Genomic DNA, 27,529 nt, shown 5'->3' with positions numbered 1-27,529 from the left:
ACTATTAAAGGGAAATAAATTAATTACTAAAAGTAACTTGCAAGTTATGACAGCATGTGATCTTGGACAGAAGCGTCTTGTGCTCAGTGAAAAACAGGCCCTAAAATACCATCCACTGCAGTAAGTTATTATTACACAAAGCACCTGCAGCAGAGTGGTTTGTTTTGTGGACTGAATACTTGTGCAGCAGCAGGGAGTGTCATACAGCAGACTGGTGTTTATTTTGTGTCCATTTTCATGTGGTTGGTTGGTTTTGTACTTTATAAACAAGGCACAACAGATGCATCAGCAACAGGTCCTTTTAAGCATTATATGAAGAAGTGTAACATGAAAACATTGTAGGACCTGATCACTGGACGATAAATCATGTAGCTGAATGTTCAAATGTTCAAATCTTTCATTCTTCACCAATTCATGGTCCATTTCAAATTTTAGACATTTACTTCTTTGGAGGCAGAACATTTTCCTCAAAATATCCCCGGTTCATGATGTTGCCAGCTGGAAAATATCTGGCTACTACGAATGTGGATCCATCCGTGGCTGAGGCTTTCCCGATGCCCAGCTTCTTGCTGCTTTTCCATATCATTGCTGTAAAGTGACCTAGAGGAGAAGTAAAATGACAAGTTAATGGACAGGAGATTCCCCTGGGGACATCACCATCAATGTGAGATATACACTGCTTCTCCCTCACAGCCCAATTACTCATCAGCTGGATGCTTCACAATCAATAGGCAAAATCCCTCACCCTTACACCACCTAGTCACATTCCAATTCAATGCACTGTATCAAACTACAGTGAGCCGTTGCTCAAAGAAATCTTAGCGCCCACCATAAAGAAAGAAAAATCTTTCAAAAACAATCTTAACTGTAATGAAGCAGGAGATGAAACACTAAATTAGAAAAACAAGGTTTTCATTCACAATGCCCCTCAAAACATTATCAATTTTGACTTAGGACTGGATTTTCTTCCCAGGGTGGGAGACAAATGTTAGGTCTATTTCCAGATCCTGAAACAAGCCCCAGGGGAACGAGTTGCTCATTGTGACTTAAGTGCATACCCTTAATTGAACTGGAGATAGATTTTCCATCCAATTAAGGGTGGTGGACAGGCTCCCAAAGCTGGAGGGCTAATCAGAGGCCTTCCAGCTTGAGAGGAGCAGTGGACTGTGATGAAAAGTATTTAAATTATGAGACTTATAAGGTTGTTATGTTTTGGGATTGTACCTTTAAATTTAAAGTAAAAATGAAGGGGGTCATGTGACCTGTTCTGAAGTCTGCCTGACAGTGGTTAGACTTTGAGTCTCCAAAGACCCAAAAAGTGTTGCGAATGTCAGGTTGTAAACAGTTGTGTTTTAAACTGTCCATTTACTTCCAAGCTGAAAGAGAGTTGTGCTCTCAAGGGTATCTAATTAGCATTTCTACCGAGATACAAGGCCCATGATTCACATTGGGGAAGGATGCAAAAGAAGCCTTTGTAAAGATCAGGTTACAGTTTTTCCTGGAATATCGATGAATATCACAGACAGTTTTTTGGAATCTGTCTGGATCTGGAAGAGAGGGAGCAGCGAGAAACCAAAACGTTTCCGTGGCTTGCCAAACAGGAATGTGGATAGGAGCTCATGATTGGGTGGAAAAGATCAAATTCATAGAGAGTTAAGATGAGGCTGGAAAAGTCACCTAGCTTGGGCTACAGGGAGATTCACCAGGAAAAGAAAACCTCGCTGTGAAAGACAGTTTTAAGATTGAAAATTACCAGGCTAGAAAATAAAAGAACAGAAGTAAACCCTTGGGAGCTAAGAATCACCTGGGATTGATTCTGGGAAAATTGAATGTCCATATAAAGGACAGTAAGTATACTATGAAGTATATTTTCTTGATTGGGCTAAGAATAAGAAAGGGGGTATTCTGTTCTATGGTTTAAAGTATAAGTTGCCTACAAAGACAGTGTTTAGTTAATAGTGTTTTCAGTCAAGGTGAAATCTTAATGTGTCATTCTTTCAACTATTAACTGTAAATTCAAAATTCTTTTCACTGTAACTGCTGCTGCCAACCGAAAGGCATCAGGAACTGGTGCACATGCCATCGGCGCATGTGCAGCTGTTCCTGATGTCTCTCTGGTCAGAGGCAAGAGTTTCGATCGGCACCAATTTCACTGGAGTACATAGAGAAACACAATTTGCCAGCAACAATTCATTCTGGTTGCCAATAGGTGATGGGGTCTCAATCTCAACAAGATTTTATGTCAGTGCTGCTTCCTTAATTTTTTGCACAGCTTGCATAGCTTATTTGGTACGTAATGGGACTCTTAATCCCAAGGTCATCGTTCAAGTCCCACATTGGGTGATGAATAGTTCTTAAATATTTTAGTGAAAGTGGTTTTTTTATTGACCACTTATTTATCAATAAGTTCTTTAAATTAAATATTACAGTCAATTCTCTGTTTTGGAAATTGAAAATCCCATTTACTGAAATTTCCTGATTATATATCTTCATTATTTACTGCATTGTCAGAGGCATATTTTGCAGAGGGAACAGTTGATAAATGTTACATGGACTAGGTACAAGAACTTACAATTGGTTAAGGACTGCACAGACCTAAAATGGGTCACTTGAACTTTATTTGTAGTCTGTGTCAAGTCAACTTATTTGTTATAATGCATGCAGCTGGCACACTGACACTGAGGGCGGGATTTTCTGGCCCTGACACTGGCAGGCATTGTTGTGAGCAGGACAGGAAAATTTGGAGAACTGTTGACTTTTAATGGCTCTCCAAATTTTCCCGTCCTGCCCACGACGATGCCTGCCAGTGTCAGGGCCGGAAAATCCCGCCCTGAGACTGCAACTGCACATGTACAGGAAGTGCTCCCCCTAGCCTTGTGGCACAAATAAACGCAGCCACTTCTTTTTAAAGTTATCGATCTCTAAGGGGATCATAACAAAACCGGGGGCTCTTTGCTAGATTTCAAATCCATGGGCTGAGACGGGTACACTGGGTTTGGCCAGAGTTTAAACAAACAAGATTTCACAGTGACGTTTTCAGTATTTATTGAAAAGTTAAGAATGGTTATTGCTGAAGCTTTCCTCGAAAGAGACGGTTTGTCTTTGAGTGCTTGCAACAGTTAACAAGGGTTAACTTAACAGTAGCAGAAAAGTTGGAAATAGAGTTAAAAGTGGGCGCAACAAAAGCGGATATAGTTGAGGTATTGGCTCATCATTTGAACTTTGAGGAAGAAAAAAGTGATTTAGATAATGCACAGGTTGGAGTTGGTTAGGATTTAGTTGCAATTGAATCGACGTAAATTGGAAAGACATAGAGAAAAGCAAAAATTTGAGCTCGAGAAGGAAAGAGAAATGAAAAAATTTGAACCGGAGAAGAAAAGAGAAAAAGAAATATGAAAACTTGAATTAGAATTTCAAGGAGTAAAAGAGGAAAGCCTTGAATTACAAAGAGAAAAAAAAGCCAGAAATTTGAACTGGACAGATTACATGGACAGGGAATAGCAGGCAGGCTTAACAATGGGTCAGATATAGCTCCTGGTTATGACTTGTTAAGGAATACTTGCCTAGTGCCTGAATTCAATAAGGAGTTGAAATGCATTTTGTCTCATTTGAGAAAATTGCTATAAAGTTACAATGGTCACAAGAAATTTGGATAATTCTGTTACAAAGGGCAGAATTATTCCGCCAGCGAGCTGGGGGCGGGGCCCACTCGCCAAAGCAAAAATGACGTGGGGTGACGTCATCCCGCCCCATTTAAATATTCAGGAAGGCGAGGGGACATCGCGATCAGCTGTCCGCCCGCCGACCTGTCAATGGCCAATTGAGGGCAGTTAAAACAATTAAAGGCCCTGCCCGTCCAACCTTAAGGTTGGTGGGCAGGCCAGGAGCCCCAGCGGGCTTCTGAAGAAACATGAAACCTCATCCACCGGCGGGATGAGGTTTCATGTCTGTTTTAAAAAAGTTTAATAAAGTTTTTGTGATATTTATTAACATGTCCCATCTCGTTTGACATTATCACATGAGGGGTACATGTTAATGATTTTTTTATTTTTCTATTTTTAGAGTTTCAAAAACTTTCAGCGATCTCCCTGAGGCAGCACTTAGCCTCAGGGAGATGTGCGCTCTTTTGTGTGCATGCGCGAAAGAGCGCACTCTCGCATTTAGGGAATCCACCCCCCGCCCGCACAGGAAGAGCATAGCGCTTCCCGCCGGATGTCACGCTTAATTGGCCCGCCCACTTAAAATGGTGGCGGGGCCCGTTTTGGCGGCAGCGATGAGCTGCCCGCCCGCCGCAGACTCGGTCCGGCCCGCCCGCCCGTCAAGGGCAAAATTCTGCCCAAAGTGTTTTGGTAGGAAAAGCATTGAAGCTTTATTTGACTCTTTTGGATGTACAGTCTGTGATACACTTAAGACTTCTGTTTTTAATGCGTATGAGTTAGACCCAGGGCAGAATCATCCCAGATTTGCACAACGTGCAGTAGCGGGCAGGAAAAAAGTTGTTTTACCCGCTGGCCGCAAAGGCAGGCTTTCGCGCCATATCAACCCATTCCTGCCTCATTAATTATGCAGCCACAGGAAACATGCTGTCTCGCTGGTGGACGGCTGCTGAATTGCCCGCCACACCGTTACCTCGCCGCTTCCTCACGCAGGGCGCCATATTTAAACTGCAGCCACGCGCACACTTCTCAATGCTTGCAGCCCAAGACTGCTCTGGTGAACACACGGTCCAAAAGGCCAAGAAAATTGCAGCCCTCTGATTCAGTGGCACATCCCTGGGATGCCCCCTGGACAACGTGGAGGCCCGCCACGATGTTCTCTACTTCCGCTCTGGCCGCAGGAGGCCCATCAGTCTCACCACTCTGGCTTGGGAGACGGTGGCAGAGGTGGTCAGTGCCAATGCTGTACACAAGAGGTCGGCCACCCAGTGCAGAAAACGGATGAATGATCTCATCTGTGCTGCCAGGGTAAGGCAACCATCTTATCACTCTAAACTAACACACTCACAAGCCCATCACACATTCACTGGTATCTCACTCACTGCCAGCTCAAGGGACATTACCACTCTCTCTCACACACACCCTCACATCTCCATCTAGCCTCATCTCCTTTAAAGACTGCCTCCTCAGCCCTCATCATCTTGAGGCCATTTGCACAGATCAATTTGTGCCCCCCCACACACCCCTTCCCCAGTATAGCCCTCGCCCTGCAGCCTCTTCCTTTGCCTGAGGCCACCTCTCCCCTTTCCCCAAGCAAGCCCTAGCCCTGCAGCCATTGAAAAGCCGCCCCTACCTTACGGCTGTTCTAGTAGGTAGAAACCTGCCTGTGAGCCCATTTAAAGTGCTGTGGTGCTGTCTGTGAAGCCTGGCGCTGATGACTGTGAGTGTGGCCCTAAGCAAGGTAGGCAAATAAACCTGGAAATCCTGAACAAAGTGCAGCCCGCCAGGTGCACATTGCTTATGTACAGTTGTGAAACAAGTTGAGGTGATGCCTGCATGATCCAGTGTGGCGGGTTCATTCTGGTGAGCAGGGCTTATGATGAGATGCTAAAGTATTGAAATTAGGTTCCCAACATGCGGCAGCAGGAAACGTGGCCCACCATGTGGAGGAGATGATTGCAAACTGGTTTCATGACAGCTGATTTTTGACCATCTCATCACATTATATTCCATCTGCCATGGTCTTAACCCACTCACTAAGCCTGTGCAAATTCCCTTGAAACCTCTTTGCATCCTCCTACAACTTTCATTCCCACCAAGTTTTGTGTCAGCAGCATGCACATCCAAATCAGTGGTATAGATTGTGAGTAGCTGGGGCCCAAGCACAGATCCTTGTTGCACAGCACTAGTCACAGGCTGCCAAGATAAGAATGTCCTGTGTATCCCTACTCTCTGTTTTCTGCCCATTAGATGATCCTCAATCTATGCCAGTATATTACCCACAATCCCATTGTTCTAATTTTACTCACTGACCTCCTGTGGAACCTTATCGAAAGCCTTCTGAAAATTCAAACACACCACATCCACTGGTTCCCCCTTATCTATTCTGCCAGTAACAGTCTCAAAAATTTCTAATGGGTTTGTCAAACATGATTTGCCTTTCATAAATCCATTTGATTCTGCCCAATCCTATAATTGTGTTTTCAGTGTCCATTTATCACATCCTTTCTAATAGATTCCAGCATTTTCCTTACTACTGATGTTAGGCTAACAAGCCTGTAGTTCCCTGTTTTCTCTCTCCCTCCTTTCTTAAATAGTGGAGTTACATTTGCCACCTTTCGATTTGCAGGAAGTGCTCCAGAATCTATGGAATTTTGGAAGATGATCACCAATGCATCCACTATCTGTGCAGCCACCTCTTTCAACACTCTGGGATGTAGATTATAAGGTCCAGGGGAGTTATCAACTTTCAGTCTCATTCATTTTTCCAGTACTCCTTTTTTACTGATACTAATTTCTTTCAGGTCCTCAATCTCGGTAGTCCCTTGGTTCCCTAATATTTAAGGGAGGTTTTTTTGTATTTTCCTCCTTGAAGACAGACACATTGCCCGGTGTTTTCCAGTCCCGCCAGTGCCGGGAATCATCACGGGCAGGACCAGAAAATCCCGTATGAAGCGTTTGCTCAGTTACTTTACCATCTCCTTATTCCCTGTTATAAATTCTCCTGTCTGCCTGTGATAGGCCCACATTTGTATTTGCAAATCTTTTCCTTTTTACACATCTATAGAAGATTTTACAGTTTGTTTTTATGTTTCTCACTAGTTTCATATTCTATTTTCTCTTTCTTTATCAGTTTCTTGCTCCTCCTTTGCTAAACTCTAAAATGCTCCTATTCCTCAGGCTTACCACACTTTTTGGCAACTTAATAAGCCTTTTCATTTGACCGTATACAATCTTTAACTTCTCTTGCTAGCCATGGTTGGATCACTTTTGCTGCTGGTTTTTTTTGTGCCTTAAATTTGTTGTGAACCATGTATTAATTCTTTAAATGCCAGCCATTGCCTGTCTACCATCATACCATAAGACCATAAGACATAGGAGCAGAAGTTAGGCCATTCGGCCCATCGAGTCTGCTCTGCCATTCAATCATGGCTGATAAGTTTCTCAACCCCATTCTCCCGCCTTCTCCTTGTAACCTTTGATCCCCTTACCAATCAAGAACCTATCTATCTCGGTCTTAAATACACTCAATGACCTGGCCTCCACAGCCTTCTGTGGCAATGAATTCCATAGATTCACCACTCTCTGGCTAAAGAAGTTTCTCCTCATCTCTGTTCTAAAAGGTCTTCCCTTTACTCTGAGGCTGTGCCCTCGGGTTCTAGTCTCTCCTACTAATGGAAACATCTTCCCCATGTCCACTCTATCCAGGCCTTTCAGTATTCTGTAAGTTTCAATCAGATCCCCCCTCATCCTTCTAAACTCCATCGAGTACCTTTCCATGTAGTTCCCCAATCTACTTCAGCCAATTTACTGATTAAACTACATCACTTTCAAACTTTATGTAAAATGCTACCGTATTCTGGTTACTCTTTCCTAAAGATTCCTTTACAGTAAGGTTATTAATTTGCCCTTTCTCATTGCACAGTTCCCTATTTGGTTCCTCGCCATACTGTTCTAGAAACCATCTCATATACATTCCAGGAATTTGTCCCCTCCAGGATTAGCTCATTCAGTTTACCCAGTCTATCTGTAGATTGAAGTCCCCCATGATTACTGTGTTATCCTTGTGACAATCACCTCTAAACTCCTGATTTACACAGTGCTCTACATCATCGTTACTGTTTGGGGGCCTATAAACAACTTCTACCTGCTTCTTAGTGCTAGCCAAACTGATTCTACATCTTGATGTTCTGATCTAAAATCCTTGCTCACTAATGTACTGATCTCATCCTCCTTTTCCTTTTTGCCTATCCTTCTTAAATGTCAAATACCCTTCAATATTCAGTTCCCAGCCTTGGCCACCCTGCAGCCACATCTCCATAATGACAGTTAGGTCATACCTGTTTACTTCTATTTGTGCTGTCAACTCATCTACCTTGTTTCGAGTGCTGTGTGCATTCAGATAGAGTGCCATTAATTCTGTCTTTTTATTATTTTCGCAACCTCTAGCCTTATCTGGCACACTCTTAAGTTTGTACACTCTGTCCCTTCCTGCCACACTCTGATTGCTAATTCCCTAATTGCTATCTTGCTTTCTCCTCTCTTTAATTTATCACATCTTCCCTCACATGATCCCTCACCCCACAATTTAGTTAAAATCTCTCCCTACCACCCTAGTTATATGACTCGCCAGAAAACTGGTCCCAGAACGGTTCAGGTAAACAATATCTCAATGGTACAGACCCTCTTTCCTCAGTACTGGTTCCAGTGTCTCAGAAAGCAAAACTAATTCCTCCCAAATCAATCTTTGAGCCACACATTTAACTCTCTAATCTTATGTATCCTAAACCAATTTGCTCGTGGCTCAGGTAATAATCCAGAGATTATTACCTTTGAGTTTCATCTTTTTTAATTTAGCCCCTAACTGCTCATACCCCCTTTCCTGGTCCTACCCATGTCATTGATACCTATGTGGATCACAACAACTGGATCCTCCCCCTCCCACTGCAAGTTCCCCTCCAGCCCAGAGCATATGCCCCAAACCCTAGCACCGGGAAGGCCACACAGTCTTCTGGACCCTCGCTCCTGGCTACAGTGAACTGTGTCTATCTCCCTGACTATACTGTCCCCTACTACCTACATTCATATAAACTCCCCCCATGGTGCCATGATCAGTACGCTCAACCACCCTGCAGGAATCACTTTCGTCCATACAGACTGCAAGAACCTTGAATCTGTTGGATAATTGCAAAGACTGAGGCTCCTCCACTTCTACCTTCTTGATTCCCTTACCTGCCTCGCTCGCAATCACACCTTCCTGTCCCTGACCATGGACCAAACCAGACAACCCTATCCTAAGGGTGTGACTGTCTCCTGGAACAAAATGTCCAGGCATTTCTCCCCCTCCCTGAGGCATCGTGGTGTCTCCAGCTCAGCCTCCAGCCCAATGACTCTGAGCCAGATTTCTTCAACCGCAGACAGTTACGGCAGGCCTGTTTGCCTTGGATCACACTGGTGTCCACAAGCTTCTACATTCTGCAGCCGCCACACATCATCTGCCCTGCCATTTTTATAATGTTTAATTAATTAATTAAAATTTAATCAGTAAAATAATTAATGTCTCTAGCCCTGCCTGTGCTTAAATTCTTACTATTTCAATTAATGTTCTACTTACCTGATTGAAATTCCCCAGTTACGATAAATAGGGAATATTCACCAGCCAATCTAATAAGCTTTACTACTATTAGAAAACCTTATTACTACTAATCAAATCTTACAATTACTAAAATTACCCGAGTTTCGAAAGGTAAATGAGAAAAATGCTCACCAACCAATCAACTAGCTGTTTTTCTGTGACGTCACACAACCTTTTCAGAACTTGGTTGGTCCCCTCTGAAGTCACGACTAAGACCATAAAACCATAAGATGTAGGTGCAGAAGTAGGCTATTTGGCCCATCAGGTCTGCTCCGCCATTCAATGAGATCATGGCTGATCTGATAATCCTCCACTCCACTTTCCTGCATTTTCCCTATAACCCTTGATTCCCTTACTGATTAAAAATCTGTCTATCTCTGCCTTAAATACACTTAACGACTCAGCTTCTACAACCCTCTGCGGTAAAGAATTCCACAGACTGACTACCCTCTGAGAGAAGAAATTCCTCCTCATCTCTGTTTTAAATGGGCGACCCGATATGCTGAGATTATGTCCTCTGGTCCTCGACTCTCCCGCAAGGGCAAACAACCTCTCAGCATCTACACTGTCAAGCCCCCTAAGAAGCTTATATGTTTTAATAAGGTCACCTCTCATTCGACTAAGCTAGCTCTTTTGTGAAGTTGCCTGGCCTGCCACTCTTGTACTCTTTTATGAAGTTTTTTTATAAGGTAGTTGCTTAAGTGAACAGCACCTCCTCCCTCCCCCCCATTGCACCAAATTCCCTCACTCACCAAATCCCCAAACTCACACTTTGTGTCTATCTGCACTCAGTGACAAGCTGCTGTCTTCGTGTTTGCTTCAAGCAATCCTGGGATGGACGGATTGTCCTATGAGGAGAGATTGAGCCTGTAGTCTCTTTTTAAAGTTTAGAGTTTAGTAAAGAGTTTAAAAGAATGAGAGGTGATCTCATTTAAACATATAAAATTCTTACAGGGCTCGACAGGGTAGGTGCAGGAAAGCTGTTGCTCCTGGCTGGGGGGTCTAGATGCAGGGGACATGTTCTCAGAATAAGAGGCAGACCATTTAGGACTAAAGTGAAGAGGAATTTCTTCACTCAGAGGGTGGTGAAACTTTGGAATTCTCTACCCTAGAGAGCTGTGGAGGCTTAGTCATTGAGTATGTTCAATAGATTTCTAGATATTAAAGATATCAAGGGATATGGGGATAGCGTCGGAAATGGTAATAAGTTAGAAGATCAGCTAGGATCTATTTGAATGGGGGAGCATGCTTAAGGGGAAAAATGGCCTACTCCTGCTCCTAAGTTCCTATGTAGCCCTGTATTATGATCCCCATGGAGACAAATAACTTTTAATAAGAAATTCAAACTTCCAGTTAATAGCCGAAAGAATGGCACATCAAGATGTCACATTTTAAGACATTCACTGTAACAAATAGACTAAAAGCACTACGACCAAACACTACTTTTGTGGGCAACCTATATTTTAAAGTACAGAATGGCATATCGCCTTTCTTATTTTTATCTCAAGCGAAAAAGATACTATCAGGTATACCTTGCATTGTCGTTTAAGTAGACATTCAATTCTTCCAGAATTAGTCCAAAATGATTCTTAACTCCAGAGAGTTTGCTTCTGTTGTTTTTGTTTCTCAGCCTAGTCACCTTTAACCTCAGAACTGTCCTTCAAGGTGAGAGTAATTCTGGAGATCCTCCCTCTAGCACAAGCTAGGCAAATCTTCCAGCTTCATTTTAATTCCTCATGAATTTGGTTTTTTCAATCCAAGCATGAGCTTCCACATTCCGCATTCTGTCACAGTGAGCCAGGCCACCTTGGCCTCCAGGTGCTCTCACTTTCCTGGACCCTGGAAGACTAACTGTCTGTGAGTTTTCAGGGGTATTTTAGAGATCCTTCCTCATTCAAGCCCATTTCCATGCAACGTGAATCACATGGGCCTTGAATCCAGGTAGAAATGCTGATAAGCTATCCTTAAGAACCCAACTCTCTTTCAGCTTGAAACTAAATTGACAGTTTAAAGCACAACTGTTGACAACTCAATATTCTCCACTACTTTCTGGGACTTTGGAGATGCACAGTCTATCCACTGTTAGCATACAGGCACCGCTATTTGCCCCAAGCGTATTCGCCTTGTACCTTCTTCCCACTAAAACAATCTTCCCCCCATCCCCCAGTTAATTTCTAACAATCAAACCACTCAGGCTTGCTATCGGGCAGACTTCAGAACAGGTCACATGACCCTCTTCATTTGACCTTAAATTGAAAACACAGTCCTAAAACATAACAATCTTTTGAATCTCATAACTGTAACACCTGCCCGGTCCAAATCCCACCTCTGCAAAAATGTCCCAGAGACACAATGGAGCTGGTCAACTGGCCGGCAGGTCTAATTTTCAATCCCGCCCACCTCTGATCCAAGCCCCAACTGGGGCTGAAAATTTAGCTGTTAGTGTACACTGCAGATGAAAGCTATGTTAAGCTTTGAAAAGACCACTTGAGTTTGGAGGGTGTGTGGGTGGGGTGCTCCAGAATTGCTGCAGTAACAGTGTAGCAGGACATGTCAAAGTTTGTCTCTCACTTTCACTTCCTGCTGTAATGTATATTATCATCTTTGGTGGTCTCCCATCAGTTTCCAGCCAATGTTAACCCAGCTAGAGTGGTTAAAAGACAAATTAGGGAATGTTTATATTGTGCAACAGTTTAAGGAGGATTAGTTGCTCAGTGGTTCTGTTTGTGACTGCTACAGAATGTATCCAAGACCAATGAAGCACTAAAAAAAACGTTGTTGGCCCCTGGTCAGAAAAAAATGTGGCATGTGGCGTTTAGTGCTTGGGCAGTCATGTTATGATAGACATCTCAATGCCACCGCCAGCGATACCATTTCCAAATCAGGAAAGCCTCAGCCACTGACAGGTCCCGGATATTTTCCAGCTGGGAACCTTGTGAACTGCTAATATTTTGAGGGAAGTGTTCTGTCTCCTAAGATGTACATTTTTATGACACCAGAGTTCCCTCAGGAGCTAACTTTACAATAGAAATTGTACAAGATACTAAAGATTATTGGTTTAGTTGTAAAATGTATATTGAAACCTCACCAGAAACTATTAATGGCAACAGTATACTTATGCAGAGAATGACTCATGATTCTGGCTCGGTGCCAGTGAACAATCCATTTTCTATCTGGCACAGAGCTTTGCTTTTGTTCTTTATTCTTCTCCCCCTCCTTTCCCTGTACTTGTTTAAAGCCAATTATGCCCCCAATTTTTGTCAATTCTGATGAGAAGTGAATGATCTGAAACGCTGGGCTGGATTGCCCCACGACAGTGGAGACAGGGTGGGAGGCAGCAGGAAAATAGCGGGGGAGCTGCACAGGGGAAGATCCATTTTGTAAGCTGAAAGCAAAATGCTGCGGATGCTGGAAATCTGACATAAGAACAAAAAAATACTGGAAAAACTCAGCAGGTCTGGCAGCATCTGTGCAGAGAGAAACAGAGTTAACATTTTGAATCCATATGACTCTTCTTCAGACTCTTTTTCATTTTGTAAGGTCTTCCTCATTCTTCAAGTGACATGACACTTGCAAAAAGAAATCGGACAAGTAATCAGACAGGAAGATTTTTAGGCCTACAGGAAAAGAGCAGTCAAGTGGGCTTAATCAGACAGCTCTTTCAACGAGCTAGCACAATGGGCCAAGTGACCTCCTTTTGTGCTGTAAGATTCTATGCTTTAATGACAGATATGATTTGGCCAGAGTGGACTGGGAGCAGCTACTTTTAGGTAAATCTGCGTCAGAGCAGTGGGACTCATTCAAGAAGGAAATAGGGAGAGTAAAGGGCCAACATATTTCAGTAAAGATAAAGGGCGGGACCAACAAATTCAAGGAACCCTGGATGTCGAGGGATATACATGTTTGGATAAAGAGAAAAAGGGAGGCTTATGGCAGATACCGAGGGCTCAAAACAGCGGAAGTCCTAGAGGAATGTGTAGGGGGGAACTTAAAAAGAAAATTAGGAGAGCAAAAAGGGGGCATGAGAAAACATTGGCAGGTAAAATAAAGGAATATCCAAAGTTATTTTACAAGTACATTAAGAGTAAGAGGATAACTAGGGAGAGAGTAGGGCCCATTAAGGACCATAGTGGTAATTTGTGTGTGGAGCCGGAAGATGTAGGTAGGGTTCTAAATGAATACTATGTGTCGGTGTTCACAAGTGAGAGGGACGACATGGGTATGGAAACCAGGCAGAAGGACTGTGATATAATTAAGGAAATTAGCATAGAAAGGGAGGAGGTTCTAAGTGGTCTGGCAGGCTTTAAAGTAGATAAATCTCAAGACCCGGATGAAATGTATCGCAGACTGTTGAGTGAGGCAAGGGAGGAGATAGCAGGGGCGCTGGCAATAATTTTCAATACCTCTCTGGCCACAGGAGAGGTGCCAGAGGACTGGAGGACAGCCAATGTGGTACCGTTATTCAAGAAGGGAGGATGGGATAAACCAGGGAACTACAGGCCAGTCAGTCTAACCTCAGTGGTGGGGAAACTATTGGAAGCAATTCTGAGGGACAGAATTAATCTACACTTGGAGAGGCAGAGATTAATCAAGGACAGTCAGCATAGTTTTGTTAAGGGGAGGTCAGGTTTGACCAATTTGATTGAATTTTTCGAAGAGGTGACCAGGTGTGTAGATGAGGGCAATGCATTGGACTTCAGCAAGGCTTTTGATAAGGTCCCGCATGGAAGACTGATAATGAAGGTAAGAGCCCATGTGATCCAAGGCAAATTAGCAAATTGGCTCCAGAATTGGCTGATTGGCAGGAAGTAGAAGGCGATGTTCGAGGGGTGCTTTTGTGACTGGATGCCTGTGTCCAGTGGGGTTCCACAGGGATCGGTGTTGGGTCTCTTGTTGTTTGTGGTATATACAAACGATTTAGACTTGAATGTAGGAGGGTTGATCAGTAAGTTTGCGGATGACATGAAAATTGGTGGGGTGGTAAATAGTGAGGAGAATAGCCTTAGATTACAGGAGGATAAAGATGGACTGGTCAGATGGGCTGATCAGTGGCAAATGGAATTTAATCCGGATAAGTGTGAAATGATGCACTTGGGCAGGACAAACAAGGCACGGGAATACACGATGAATGGTAGGACCCTGGGAAGTACCGAGGATCAGAGGGACCTTGGTATGCATGTCCACCATTTGACCAGCACAGACTCGATGGGCCGAAGGGCCTCTTCTGTGTTGTAGACCTTTATGACTCTATGACAGACACAGTGGTATAGCCTAACCCGATAGGTTCTGGGAAACCCAGGCACTGAGCACATAGATAAGAATGATGTTTTGACACCATAGCGAGGAATGCCACTTGTGACTCCCTATTCCCAGGTTGCATAAAGCCCAGGAAATGCATCATTGCACCAGGTCTTTTGATTTGAAGCTCAGCTAAAACTGATCACTTGCCTCCCAAAAATAATATCCCACAGAACCCTTGGAATTGGGATTGGTGGGGAGGGGGCACACTGTGATGTTTGGAAGATGTTTATTATTACAAGAATGAAGATGCCCTTTCCAGGCAGGTAATTCGCCTTTCTTCTCAAGTACACATCCTTCACGCATCATGGTAACAAAGCAAATATTAGGAAAGAGATCACAGCATAGCTGTCATAAAAGAGACAGTATCATGTGCTGCAATTAAATTCATACAAGCAGTAAATGTGCGAGGACTGCTCCATGCAGCAGCCTTGCATATGTCATCAATGTGGAACATGACTGAATAGTCTGCAATAAGTAACCTTTGTTGTCTGGTGTGCTCGGTGCCAACTCTCTGAATGCCTTCAAGAGGGACTTCAGATTCTTGACTGGAGTAGAGATCACATCATATAGAAGATAAGTGTCCATGAGAGGTTATACCTATCAGAAAGATTGAACAGGCTAGGGCTCCTTTCTTTAGAAAAGAGAAGACTGAGGGGTGATCTTTGATAGAGTGGAATTAGAGAACATGTTTTCACTTCTGTGGATGACCAGAACTAGGACCATAAATGTAAAACAGTCACTAATAAATCCAATAGCAAACTCAGGAGAAACCTTTTTAACCAGAGGGTAGTTAGAATGTGCAAGTTGCTACAAGGAGCAGATGAGGAGACTAGCATTTAAGAAGAAGCTAGATAAACGGATGAGGGAAAAAGGAATAGAGGGATATATTGATGGGTTTAGATGAAGAAGGGTAGGGGGAGACTCATAGGGTATAAACACTGGAATGGAGCCACTGTGTTGAATAGCCTGTTTCGGTGCTGTAAATACAATGTAATTCTCTTTAAAACAGGTTCAGAATACTAATGGAAAAGGACAATCATTAAAGTACTTGACTAGAGGAGGGCTAACTTCAGTGAGTTGAAAAGGAACCTGGCCCAGGTGGATTGGGAACAAATGCTGGACAAAATAATAACTGAACACTGAGAAATTTTCAGGGAGGAGATGGTTCAGATATGGAGAGGACACATTGCTATGATGGGGAAAGAACATAACAACGTAAGAAGTAGAAGCAGGAGTAGACCATACAGCCCCTCGAGCCCCTTTGATCATTCAATAGAATCATGGCAAATGCTCAAACTCAATTTCACTTTCCCACTATCCCTTGATAATTAATGGACACTTAAGGGGCACTTCTCGCCCAGCCTTAATCTCAATGTTGGTGGGAGGAGTTTAGTGGTCGGGAAGCCTGGCAGGTCACCCTGCTCGGGCTTGGGGCAGGAAGGGGGAAGGTGCCTCCCTCAAGGGCCCCTTTCCACTTTAGGTATACCCTCTCCCCAAGGGCTGCCTCACCCCTGGCCTCTCCATCAAGACCCCCAACTCCTTCTCCAGACTGCCCCACTCCGCCACCACCCCCCCAGCCCCCAGCCTAAACTCCCATCCCCACTGAGAGGTCCCTTTACCGTCACCTGGTCTTGGATTCAGGACACAGAACCTGAGGACTGTTTGTAGCCCCATTCCTGACCACTGTTGCTACTGGTGCTGCAGGGACTACAATCACATTGGCGGCAGCTTTCGGAGGCATGACATCCACCCAAGGGAGGCACTGAAGTGCCCTCGCCAACCAATTAACACTCCTCGGATCATTAAATGGCCAAGGAGCTCCTGTGATCAGCAGGGATGCATTTCCACCGATTCTTCGGATGGTAGAACGTGAAATCCCTTCATCTGACAAATCCCATCCTATGTGGTACCTTGTGAGCCGACACCCGGGAAAGAAATAGGAGCTCCATTCCCACATCTTGGGAAGAATGGTTCTGAGCAGAACCTCCTCACTGGCACTGAAATCCATAGTGAATAAGAAGATCATCAATGCTCCGTGGAAAGTTGTCCATAAAAGTTTATTCAACGGCAGAGATTCTAACAGGACATTTCAGCCACATTCCTGTTTGTGCACTTGAGTTCATGTGCTGCTTGAAATTACCAAACAGGCTTATTGGCTTCAGGGTGCAGGATCGGTACCCAATGAGAAACAGTTCAGAATTTCTCCCCTCAGAATTCGCCCTGTTCCCATGACTCCAGGATTTAAAGAAACAACTTGGAAGAGAGAAAATGCCTTTTGCGCCCTCAGGATGTTTCAAAGTTTTCCCGCCAATTAATTAATTTTGTTGGTCATTAGTATTCCAAAAGAAAATTAACTGAACCAGGAATATTTTCCAGGACAAGTGCACTCTAGATTGTGGCACTGATGCCAGTGAATCAGGTGGAGCTTGTATCAAATTCACAAGAGTCCACAGTTCCAATGTTTCTGTTTTGTGTGTGGAGATGAGGGAGTGGGAGGAAGAATTAGTCATCGTGATCCCACTCAGAAAGAATTGCCTGCATTCGTTTCAGAGCATCAAGGCCATAGCTCACAGCTTGCTGAGGTGATGTCGTATGTCACATCTGCAAGGATAGGCTTGTAGTTAATTCCTACAAACATTTCCTGCTGCACCATTTTGGATATTTCACTTTCAGGATTTCATTTGGAGTATTTTCTTTAAAATAGTAAACATTTCATTTTAATTCCACTTTCCAAACTGAATTCTGATGCTAACCAGCAGCTGGAGAACATCAAGTGATCGCAACATGACCTATTCAGCTCATCTGACTCGAATTTATGTCCATTTCATGGTGCTCTGATTGATAGCGAGGAGGGTACAGGCCATAGAATGAATGTGAACTATTTACAGTAAAAGAAAACATGGACAATCTGATACTGGAAATGCAGCAAGGAAAAAGGATAAATCTGGCCACAAAGCTATAGACCAAGATTAAATATTTTCCTCTAAAGATCAATGTAATGCTGAAATAGCTGAAGCTTTTGGCTTTGAGAAGGAGCCATTGCTGAACTGTATCTAACTGTTCCAATTTGTCTCCCCATGAGTCACTTTTAGGAGAGGCTGTGAAACAGGCAGCTTTGTGACGTGACAGTAAAGTTTGGCTGCAGGCCCAGGGAGATGAACCAGCAACTCCATTACAGTCATTCTGGAGTCCTATTTTAAAATTATCACACTACTAATACATGGAAAGTGTAATTGCTGTATAGACCTTGTGTCAACTCTAACTGTCGAACATCATGCAATACAGCAATGTTGCAGTCATCCCAGTCATACTCTAGGAAGCAGCAGTCAGCTTCCTACATTTCCCACCTCTTCTCCTAAAGGCTTTCACTCATGCTGGCATATAATTCTAGGGGCCCAGCAAACCTCCACCACTTCACCCAAGCAACCAGGGGCAAGGCTTTTCGGATGGCGGGGTTTCCAACCCTGCCACTCGAATGGTTGGTGGGGAATACATTCCCATCAATCACAGCAGCCCCACAGCCATTTGGCTGGATACAGGACTTCCACCCCTCATTCAGGAGGAAGTCCCATCTCAGAGAGTGGCCAGCGCGGCTCTGTAGTCCCAGCAGTGCCAGTGGCAGCAGTGGCCAGGGCTGGGACTACGAGCAGTCCCCAGATTCAAAGTCCCGGGCCAAGATTCTTCCCTTATCAGGTGGGCTCAGCAGGGGCGAGGGAGGGCGGGAGCAGTCGGGAAGCCGACTGCCGCCCATGATCGAGGCCGGACCGCAATTTCCCATTGGCAGGCCAATTAAGGCTGCCCGGTGCGAAACGCGTGCGGCAGTGCTCAGTGCTGCCTGTGTGTAGGGGGGGGAAAGGAGGGCGAGCGCTCAACTTTGCGCATGCGCGTGGAAGCATACTAGAAAAGCTCCCTGAGGCACAGAGCTGTCTCAGGGAGAAGGAGAGTTTTGAAAATTAAAAATGAAGATTTTTGAAATGTTAAAAAACACGTCCCCTCACGTGGCTCTGTCACATGAGCAGGGACATGTCAGAAATTAGGATGAATTTTACCATTTTTTTAAATGACAGATCGAAACCTCATTCCGCCCATGGATGAGGTTTCGCAAAAAACGCAAAGGCTGCATGGCCTTTTCGCCCACCTGCCAACCGTAAGGTTAGGTGGGCAATGAAAAATTTAAAACAATTACATTGCTAATGGTCTTAGTAGGTCTTTTAATTGTTGGCGGGCATGCTGCTGATTCCCGCACACGCGCGCCCGCTGACCGAAATATTGCACGTCATTTTACGCTTGAGTGTGTCGGGCACGCGCCTGCCTGCTCAACGAAAAACCCTGTCCCTGGAGTCCAGGACCAGGAAGTGCAGGGAGCTTTACAGTGGGGAGGGGAGGCAAGGCCAGAAGGGGGTGGGGGTCTTGATGATAAATGTTTATTCAATAACAAACAAAATAAATGATCAGGCATAGGACTGGCTGGGGGAGAGGGAGCACCTGCACGGGGTAGCCTTTTGGAGGGAGGGAGAGGCACTCAGTGTGGGAAGTGACCCTTGATGAAGATGCCACCCCCTTCCCACCCAGGCCTGGGAAGGTGACCTGCCAGGCTTTCCCTTACCTCTGAATTCCTACCGCCAACCTCAAAATTGAGGGCGGAAGAAAAGCAGCCCTTAAGTAGCAATAATTAGGCACTTAAGAGCCTCATTTGGAGCCTCCTTCCTCCCCACCCCCATGTAAAATTGCGGATAGGTTGGGGGCGGGCAGGATGACAACAGGAAGGCCACCCGGGGAATTTTATGCCCTCACACCCCCTCCGCCTGCAAAACCGCTGGCAGAGAACCATAAAATTCTGGCCATTTTTCTTAAGTGAACTAGGTACTGAATATAGCCAGGCTATTCAACTGCCAGAGGCAGCACAATCAGGCTCATTCCTGTTCGCACAGAAAAGTCATTCACGTGTTCCTAGGAAGGGCCAACAGAAATTGATCAGAAACCAGGCCTTGGATGGTTTCTTTCCTCCTCCAACTGGCAATATTGAAGTCAACTCTGACACCGTGACCATCATCACCCTGACTGAGATCAGCAATATCACCAGAGAACGGGCATCATGCCATACCAGGTGATACCTTTACCCACTGAGCCCTCTCTGGTCAGCTTTCCTCAAACATAATTGATGGAGACGAGCGGACAGGCCTATCTTTTGCTCTTAAATTAGAAATACTATACGCATTATGTGAATTTTCCAGTTTAACATCTGCAGGAAATACAGCATGTGCAAAAACAAAGATTACAAATCACAGCCAAATCCTAATCTGTACAGACCACTTGCCTACAGGACATGGGGCACCCTATGATTCATTCGAGTGCAATGTCTCTCAGTTGTGCTCTCACAGGATATAAGCTAAAAGCCAGGAATTAATCTAAATCACTTTAACTATTTGCTAAACCAGCCAATTTCCTTTCTAAGGTGACATTCTTTTATCTACTAACAAAGCAAGTCATTCGTAGAATTAAGGGAAGGGGAGGCCAAGTCTGCAAACTTTATTTTTGAGCGCTTTCTCTTATTGTTGAGATTTATTTTCAGGTGTTGGTGCTGTTTTCTTAGGTCAGTTAATTGGTGGTGTGCTAGTAACAGAAGCAAATGTGCTAGCTCACTGCTAAACCAATCTCATAAAGGCCACAGGTGTATCATTTGCCAAGATTGCCTCAAGCCTTAAAAGAATTGCAGTCTTGGAATTAGATTCATGTTTTTACTCCTTATTATTGTTAAAAGTTATTCAATTTCTTTTACATCGACTTGTTTGAATGTCCCTTGATTCAACAATGATGTCTACACGGGGTCACGAGTTTCTGCCGTGGATCTTCATGTGATTGAACAGGCCAATTCTCGCCCCACAGATCTTTGGGCACATGGGGCAGGATGTCCCACGAGATAGTGGGATCCAGAGTGCTGGATTTGTTTCCTTTTCTTTCCTTCTCTGCTGCTGCTCTGCCTCATCATTAAAGTGTTCGGGCTCAAAGCGTGATGCAGCTTGAAGGGCAAGTTGTCACCATTTTGAACGATTGGTAGCAAGCTTCTCCCGGGCATTAATGTCAATGCTGCCGCACTTCAGGCAGAGCTTCAGAGTGTCTTTGAAGCATTTTCTTTGCCCTTCTCTGGAATGCCGGCCATTTGAGAATTGAGAAAACAGGACCTGGCGGGGGGAGACACTTTTCATCCATTTGGACACAGTGTCCAGTCCATTGAAGTTGATTTTGCAGGAGTTTTGCCTGAATACTTGTGGAGCTGGCTTCATTAAGGACACTAGCATTTGTTTGACAGTCCTCCCATTGAATCCGGAGGATGCAGTGGAGGCATTTCTGATGGAATTTCTCTAGCACTCTTATGTGTTGCAATGTGAATGAAAGATTAATTAGATACTGGAGAGATTCCATAGCAATCCTAAATTAGGCCCAGGTAACTTCAAGCCGAAAATGGGAATCCAATAGTGACTCACCAGGACTAACATAAGAAAAATAACGGCAATGTGAAAAATAATGACGCTAAAGAGTGGCAAATCTCCAGGACCAGATCCCTTCCATCCCAGGGTTTTAAAGGAAGTAGGTGGAAACATTGAAGATGCCGTAGCTAATTTTCTAAAGTCCCCTTGTTTTGGGAACTGCTTCTTTAGTTTGGAAAATTGTGCAGCTACTTTACTATTTGAGGAAGGTGAGAGAGGAATTATACAATTAGCTTAACATCTGTTGTCTGGAAATTACTAGAGTTTATAATTAAGATTAGGTTGACTGAAGATCTTGAAAATTCTCAGCTATCAGAGAAACCCAGTATAGACTTGTAAAGGATAGATCATGCCTGATGAACCCAATTGAATTTTTTGAAAGAGGTGACTAAAGTACTGGACAGGGCAATGTCTATAGAGGTTATTTATATGAACTTCCCCAGAAGACATCTGATAAAGGCCCGCATTGGATACTGTAACTAAAATTGAAGACCATGGAATTGAAGGGAAGTTATTGATCCGGTTAGGAAATTGGCTGAGTGGCAGGAGATAGAATTAGGATAATAGTCAGATACTTTAATTGACAGGGTGTGACTAATGGCGTCCTGTAGGAGGTGTGTTAGGGCCTACATAAGAACATAAGAACTAGGAGCAGGAGTAGGCAATTCAGCCCCTCGAATCTGCCCCGCCATTCAATACAATCATGGCTGACTTCATTTCGGCCGCAACTCCAATTTCCCGCCCTCTCCCCATAACCTTTCAACCCAGAACTAATTAAAAATCTGTCTATCTCCTCCTTAAATTTATTCAGCATCCCGGCATCCACTACACTCTGAGGTAGTGAATTCCACAGATTCACGACCCTTTGAGAAAAGTAATTCCTCTTCATCTCTGATTTAAATCTACTACCTCTTAGCTTAAAACTATGGCCTCTCGTTCTAGAATGCCCCATAAGGGGAAACATCCTCTCCACGTGTACTTTGTCTATACTCTTTAGCATCTATATACCTCAATTAGATCTCCTCTCATCCTCTAAACGCTAGTGAGTATAGGCCTAAACTGCTCAATCTCTCATCATAAGACAAGCCCCGCATTTCTGGAATCAATCTAGTGAACCTCCTCTGAACCGCCTCCAGTGCAACTACATCCTCCCAAAACTGTGCACAGTACTCCAGGTGCGGTCTCACCAGTGCCTTGTACAGTTGCAACAACACTTCCCTATTTTTATACTCTATTCCTTTAGCAATAAATGCCAAAATTCCATTTGCCTTCCTTATTACCTGCTGTACCTGCATACTAGCTTTCAGCGATTCATGCACAAGGACACCCAGATCCCTCTGCACTGAAGCATTCTGAAGTTTCTCTCCATTTAAATAACAAGTCGCCTTTTTATTCTTCCGGCCAAAATGGATAACCTCACACTTATCCACGTTAAACTCCATCTGCCAAATTCTGGCCCATTCATCTAACCTGTCCATATCCATTTGTAAATTTCTTACTTCTTCATTGCAACTTACTTTCCCACCTATTTTGGTGTCATCTGCAAATTTAGCTATAGTACCTTCTATCCCTGAATCCAAGTCATTAATATAGATTGTAAATAGTTGGGGCCCAAGGACCGAAACCTGTAGCACCCCACTAGTTACAGCTTGCCATCCAGAAAAAGACCCATTTATCCTGACTCGGCTTTCTGTTGGTTAATCAATCCTCTATCCAAGCTAATATATTACCCCTAACTTTGTGTGATCTTATCTTGTGTATTAATATTTTGTGCGGCACCTTATCAAAGGCCTTCTGGAAGTCCAGGTATACAACATCTACAGGATCCCCATTATCCACTTTACTTGTCACATCTTCAAAGAACTCTAGCAAATTAGTCAAACACGATTTACTCTTCATAAAACCATGCTGACTCTGATGGATTGCACTTTGACTTTCTAAATGCCCCATTACTACTTCCTTAATAAGGGATTCCAACAATTTCCCAACGACAGTCGTTAAACTAACTGGTCTATAGTTTCCTACTTTCTGCTTCCCCCCCTTTTTGAATAAGGGCGTTATATTAGCATTATTCCAATTCACTGGAACCTTTCCAGAATCCAGGGAATTTTGGAATATTACAGCCAATGCATCCACTATCTCCACTGCCACTTCCTTTAAGACCCTGGGATGTAGGCCATCAGGTCCTGGGGACTTGTCACCTTTTAATCCCAATAGTTTGCTCAGTACTTTTTCTCTAGAGATGGTGATTGTTCTGAGTTCCCCCTTCTCTATACCCTCTACACTACCTGTTACTATTGGGGTCGTACTAGTGTCCTCCACCGTGAAAACTGAGGCAAAATATTGATTAAGCGTCTCAGCCATTTCTGCGTTCCCCACTATTAATTCCCCAGTCTCATCCTCCAAGGGACCAACATACACTTTAGCTACTCTCTTTCCTTTTATTTACTTGTAGAAGCTTTTGCTATTAGTTTTTACATTTTGCGCTAGTTTTCTTTCATAATTTACCATTGCTCTTCTTATTATTTTTTTATTTATCACGCTTATTAGCAAATTAGATGATGGGACAGAAAGCCGCTTATCCAAAGATAGGCGGCATTGTAAGCAGTGTAGATGGAAATATTAAATTACAGAGATATTGATAGATTAAATGAATGGCAAAACTGTGACAAATGGATTTCAACACAAGCAAATGTGAAGTCATGTACTTGGGACCTAGAAAGGATAGAACCGAGCACTTTCTAAATGGTGAGAAGCTAGAAACAGTGGAGATTAAAGAGACTTTGGGGGGGGGTCCAGGTACGTAGATCCTTAAAACGTCATGAACAGGTACTGAAATAATCATAAAGGCTAATGGAATACTGACCACTAGAATACAAGGGGCTAGAAGTTATGCTACAGCTACACAGAATCTTGTGAAGATCACATCTGGAGTACTATGAGAAGTTCTGGGTGCCATACCTCAGGAGGGGAATAGCGGCCTCACAGGGAATGCAGCATGGATTTACTGGAATGGACTCCAAGGGCGAGATTTTCCAGTCCCCCCAGCAGCAGGCATCGCCGTGGACACGATGGGAAAATTTGGTGTGCGGCAAAGGTTAATTGACTTTTGGCCACTCTCCAAATCATCCCGCCCGCGATGATGCCCGCCAGCAGGACTCAAAAGTCCCAGCCCAAGAGTTTAATTATGAGAGGAAATTGCACACACTAGGGTTATACTCCCTGGAATTTAGGTGGTTATTAGGTGATTGGTGGAGAAGAAATTTACAATAGAATTAGAAGCTTGCATTTTCTTAGCCCACCAAAAATTAAGAAGAACAGATAGGGTAGATAGAAAGAAGCCATTTCAGTTGGCGGTGGAGGATTAGGGACATAATCTTAAACATCAGAGACCGACTTTTTAGTTATGAAGTTAGGAAACACTTTCTACAAAGGGTGATGGAAGTTTGGAACTCTCTTCTGCAAACTAGATCAATTGTTAATTTTAAGTCTGAGATTGATACATTTTTGCTATCGACAGGTATTAAGGGGAATAGGGCAAAGATGGGTATATGGAGTTAAGTCAGAGATCAGCCATGATCTCACTTATTGGTGGAACAGGCATGAAGAGCTAAATGGCCTAGCCCTGTTCCTATGTTCAACTGCTGTAAAGGGTGTTATAAATAGCATTGATGGTGGAAGCTCCTAATGTAATATGTATTTGGACTGTCTTCAACAAATGGCCCACACAAAAGACTAGCAATGAAGCTAAAATCAATAAAAATCCAGGGTACAGTGTAAAACTGCTTAAAAAGTTAGATTAGAAATAAGAAACAGATAAGACTGGTGAGAAGCATAACATCAGACTGAGGGAGCTGCTGAACAAAGTACAGCTTGGAAGTGATGAGGGTTTGGAATCTTGTCACTTCAAATCTTCAAAAATGACTTGGATTCAGAAACGGTTGTTAAATTCCCAGACCACAGTAAAATAGAGCATGTAGTAAGAATAACAGATACATTTAAGGTTTTGCAAAAGGATTCAACTGGGGAGATGAAAGACAAATGGAACTTAATACTGACAACGCGCAGCGCATTGGCAGAAAGAATGAACATCACAGGTATACGTGAAGGGAACAGAATTAGCACAGGGAAAGTTTGAAAAGGACATGGGAATTAGAGTAAACACATCACTTTCAATGTTGGACAATGTAGAGAAGCAATTTAAAATGGAAATGGAAGCTTGGATTTTCTAAGTCCAGCAACAATGTATTGTAACCACCTAATTCCCAGGTTCCTTTGCGTGTGACACAATTTTCTGTAATTATTTCCTTTCCCCTAATTTGAATGTCATGGTTACACTTAAAGCTTGCTACACAGCTTGGCTGGGGATTGGAAAATTCAGCTTTTAAAGAGCTGAAGTTAGCTATTAAAAGCCAAGTTGGGATAGGGGCAGAAACATGCAGTCATTGTTCATAATGGCACAGTGGGGACTTGTGGGAACCCTGCTTCCTTTGAGCTTGAAGCTCTGGAGGTCCTATTATAGCAGATGGACCACAGGAAGGTGGACCGGCAGACCATTCTCCAGTAAAGGTATCGGTTCAGGTTGCATCAAAGGGTGTTACCAATCGAGTCCCTCCAGCCACCCAGCTCCCTGACATCTGGCTGCAAATGAGGAAGTTTGCTAGTGTAAGGTGGTGACAAATATGCTCCTCATTGTTACCCACATTTCTTTTGCTGCTAGTCAATTTATGGGGTCTATATGTTGGAGGCATTATTTCCAGCATAATCAAAACTCTACTGGCCATACTTCCAAATCCACACACACACTTCTCTTGCCGGTGGGGATATCAATAATATGGCATGAATTTCACGCTTGGCCTGTGTGAAAGTCGGCAGGCCCAGAAGTGGACATGAAATGCGCTTCTGCCAGCGATCGGCCCCCAAACGCATTTCACGCTGGCTGGCTGATTAATGGCCAGCCAACATGAAACGTGCACTGAGAAAGACTCAGCGCTGCCGAGGGGGGTGGGTGCCAACAAAAGTGAGGGAGTGGGCGGTCGCTTCTAGCGAGCTCCCTGAAGGAAGGCAGTTACTGCGGAGCTGCCTCAGGGAGCGGCAGAGCTGTACAGATTAAAGGGCAAGAAAAAAATGCACCAAACTGTGTCTAAGCAGCACATTCAAGCACCTGACAGCAGAACTCAAAAAACATCAGTCCGCAGATATTTTATTATTTTTAATATAGTTCACCCCAGACATTCCATCCCACCCTTGAATGAGGTTTCGTTAAAAACAGCTGTCAGCCTGTCCATTTTGCTCATGCCACGAGCACAAAATCGCACGGGCAACGTAAAATCGTGGACAATAGGATTTGTAATGGCCTTAACTGGCCCTTTAATTGTTGGCAGGCGCACCTCCAACTCCCGCACGCACCTGCCAACCTCAATATTGCTCACATGCACGACAACGTCGGGATGCACGCCTGACATCATTTTGCGCAATTTGACGTGCATTCAGGTTGGGTACGTGCCCACCTGACCAACGTAAGATTCTGGCCCATGTGTGAGGACAGACAATGTTTTCTGAATATGTTAACATTAAAACTTTCCCCGCCGCAAGGGTACTAGATGAGCACAAAGGGCTATAGATAGTGAGAAAGCAGGTCAAGTTTTTTGATCTGGAGTAATTGATATAATAAGGAGGCCTAAATTGTATCACTATTAGCTTTGGCTTGTCAACACAGGCACTAGACATCGCTGTTCATCAGCATTGGACGTTATCATTGTGTCTTTACTGATTGACACTTCTATAGTTAGAAGATGTTTAAACCTTGGAATAAATATGACAGCTTCTGGTGATTACATTAGCTCCTGTGCTTCAGTCCTGTCTAAGAGCAGCATTTTAGTACAGAATGAAGACAGAACAGTTCACGTGGAAATTATGGCAAAGCCATACGACAAATTAAATTTGGTTTTCTCTATATATCTTATAATTTGATCACAATAACACTGATAACATAGACAGCAAAGGTTGCTGAGGTGAGGTAATAGGCTTTTGACCAGGATATGCCCCCATTTCCATTGGTGACAAAGAACTCAACAAAGTTAGAATTCAGAAGTGAACAATCTACGATTGTTTTATCACAGTCATACAAACCTTCAATAAGTCAAAATTTTAGTTACCACCAAGAGAGGTACCATGAACATGTCTGGATAAGCATTGCTCACAATTCCTGCGATGTTCTTTACACTCGTGTTTTTAGATGTATCACCGCGCGTACTATTCTGTATATAGCCTTAAGGTGAATGTTTTGAAACAATTATAAATGTGGTTAATTGTCAGGAATATTAAAGTCTCAAGCTTTTTATTTCAAATGGGTAAAAGATTGTCCCAACACAGACCAGCTCCACAGTACAAGGATCTACAACTGCATTTTGCTTATTGCCGGATTTTCCTCTTGCCCCAGTGGATGG

General features: G+C 43.6%; 1 protein-coding gene across 2 annotated transcripts in view; it reads right to left on the bottom strand.

The window, feature by feature from the left end:
* Positions 1-197: 197 nt before the first annotated feature.
* The window catches only part of glipr2l (GLI pathogenesis-related 2, like), a 49,625-nt gene continuing 22,293 nt past the window's right edge, over positions 198-27,529 (bottom strand). For both annotated transcript variants that reach the window (XM_078538671.1, XM_078538672.1), the window contains exon 5: positions 198-600. In XM_078538671.1, the coding sequence (XP_078394797.1) occupies positions 440-600 (161 nt within the window). In that variant the 3' untranslated portion in view covers positions 198-439. The remainder of the gene's footprint in view (positions 601-27,529) is intronic.

Source organism: Cetorhinus maximus, chromosome 3 (assembly GCF_964194155.1).
Source record: "Cetorhinus maximus chromosome 3, sCetMax3.hap1.1, whole genome shotgun sequence".
Taxonomy (NCBI): domain Eukaryota; kingdom Metazoa; phylum Chordata; class Chondrichthyes; order Lamniformes; family Cetorhinidae; genus Cetorhinus; species Cetorhinus maximus.
Note: the sequence above shows the minus strand (reverse complement) of the source record. Positions and strands in the feature narration are given on the sequence as shown.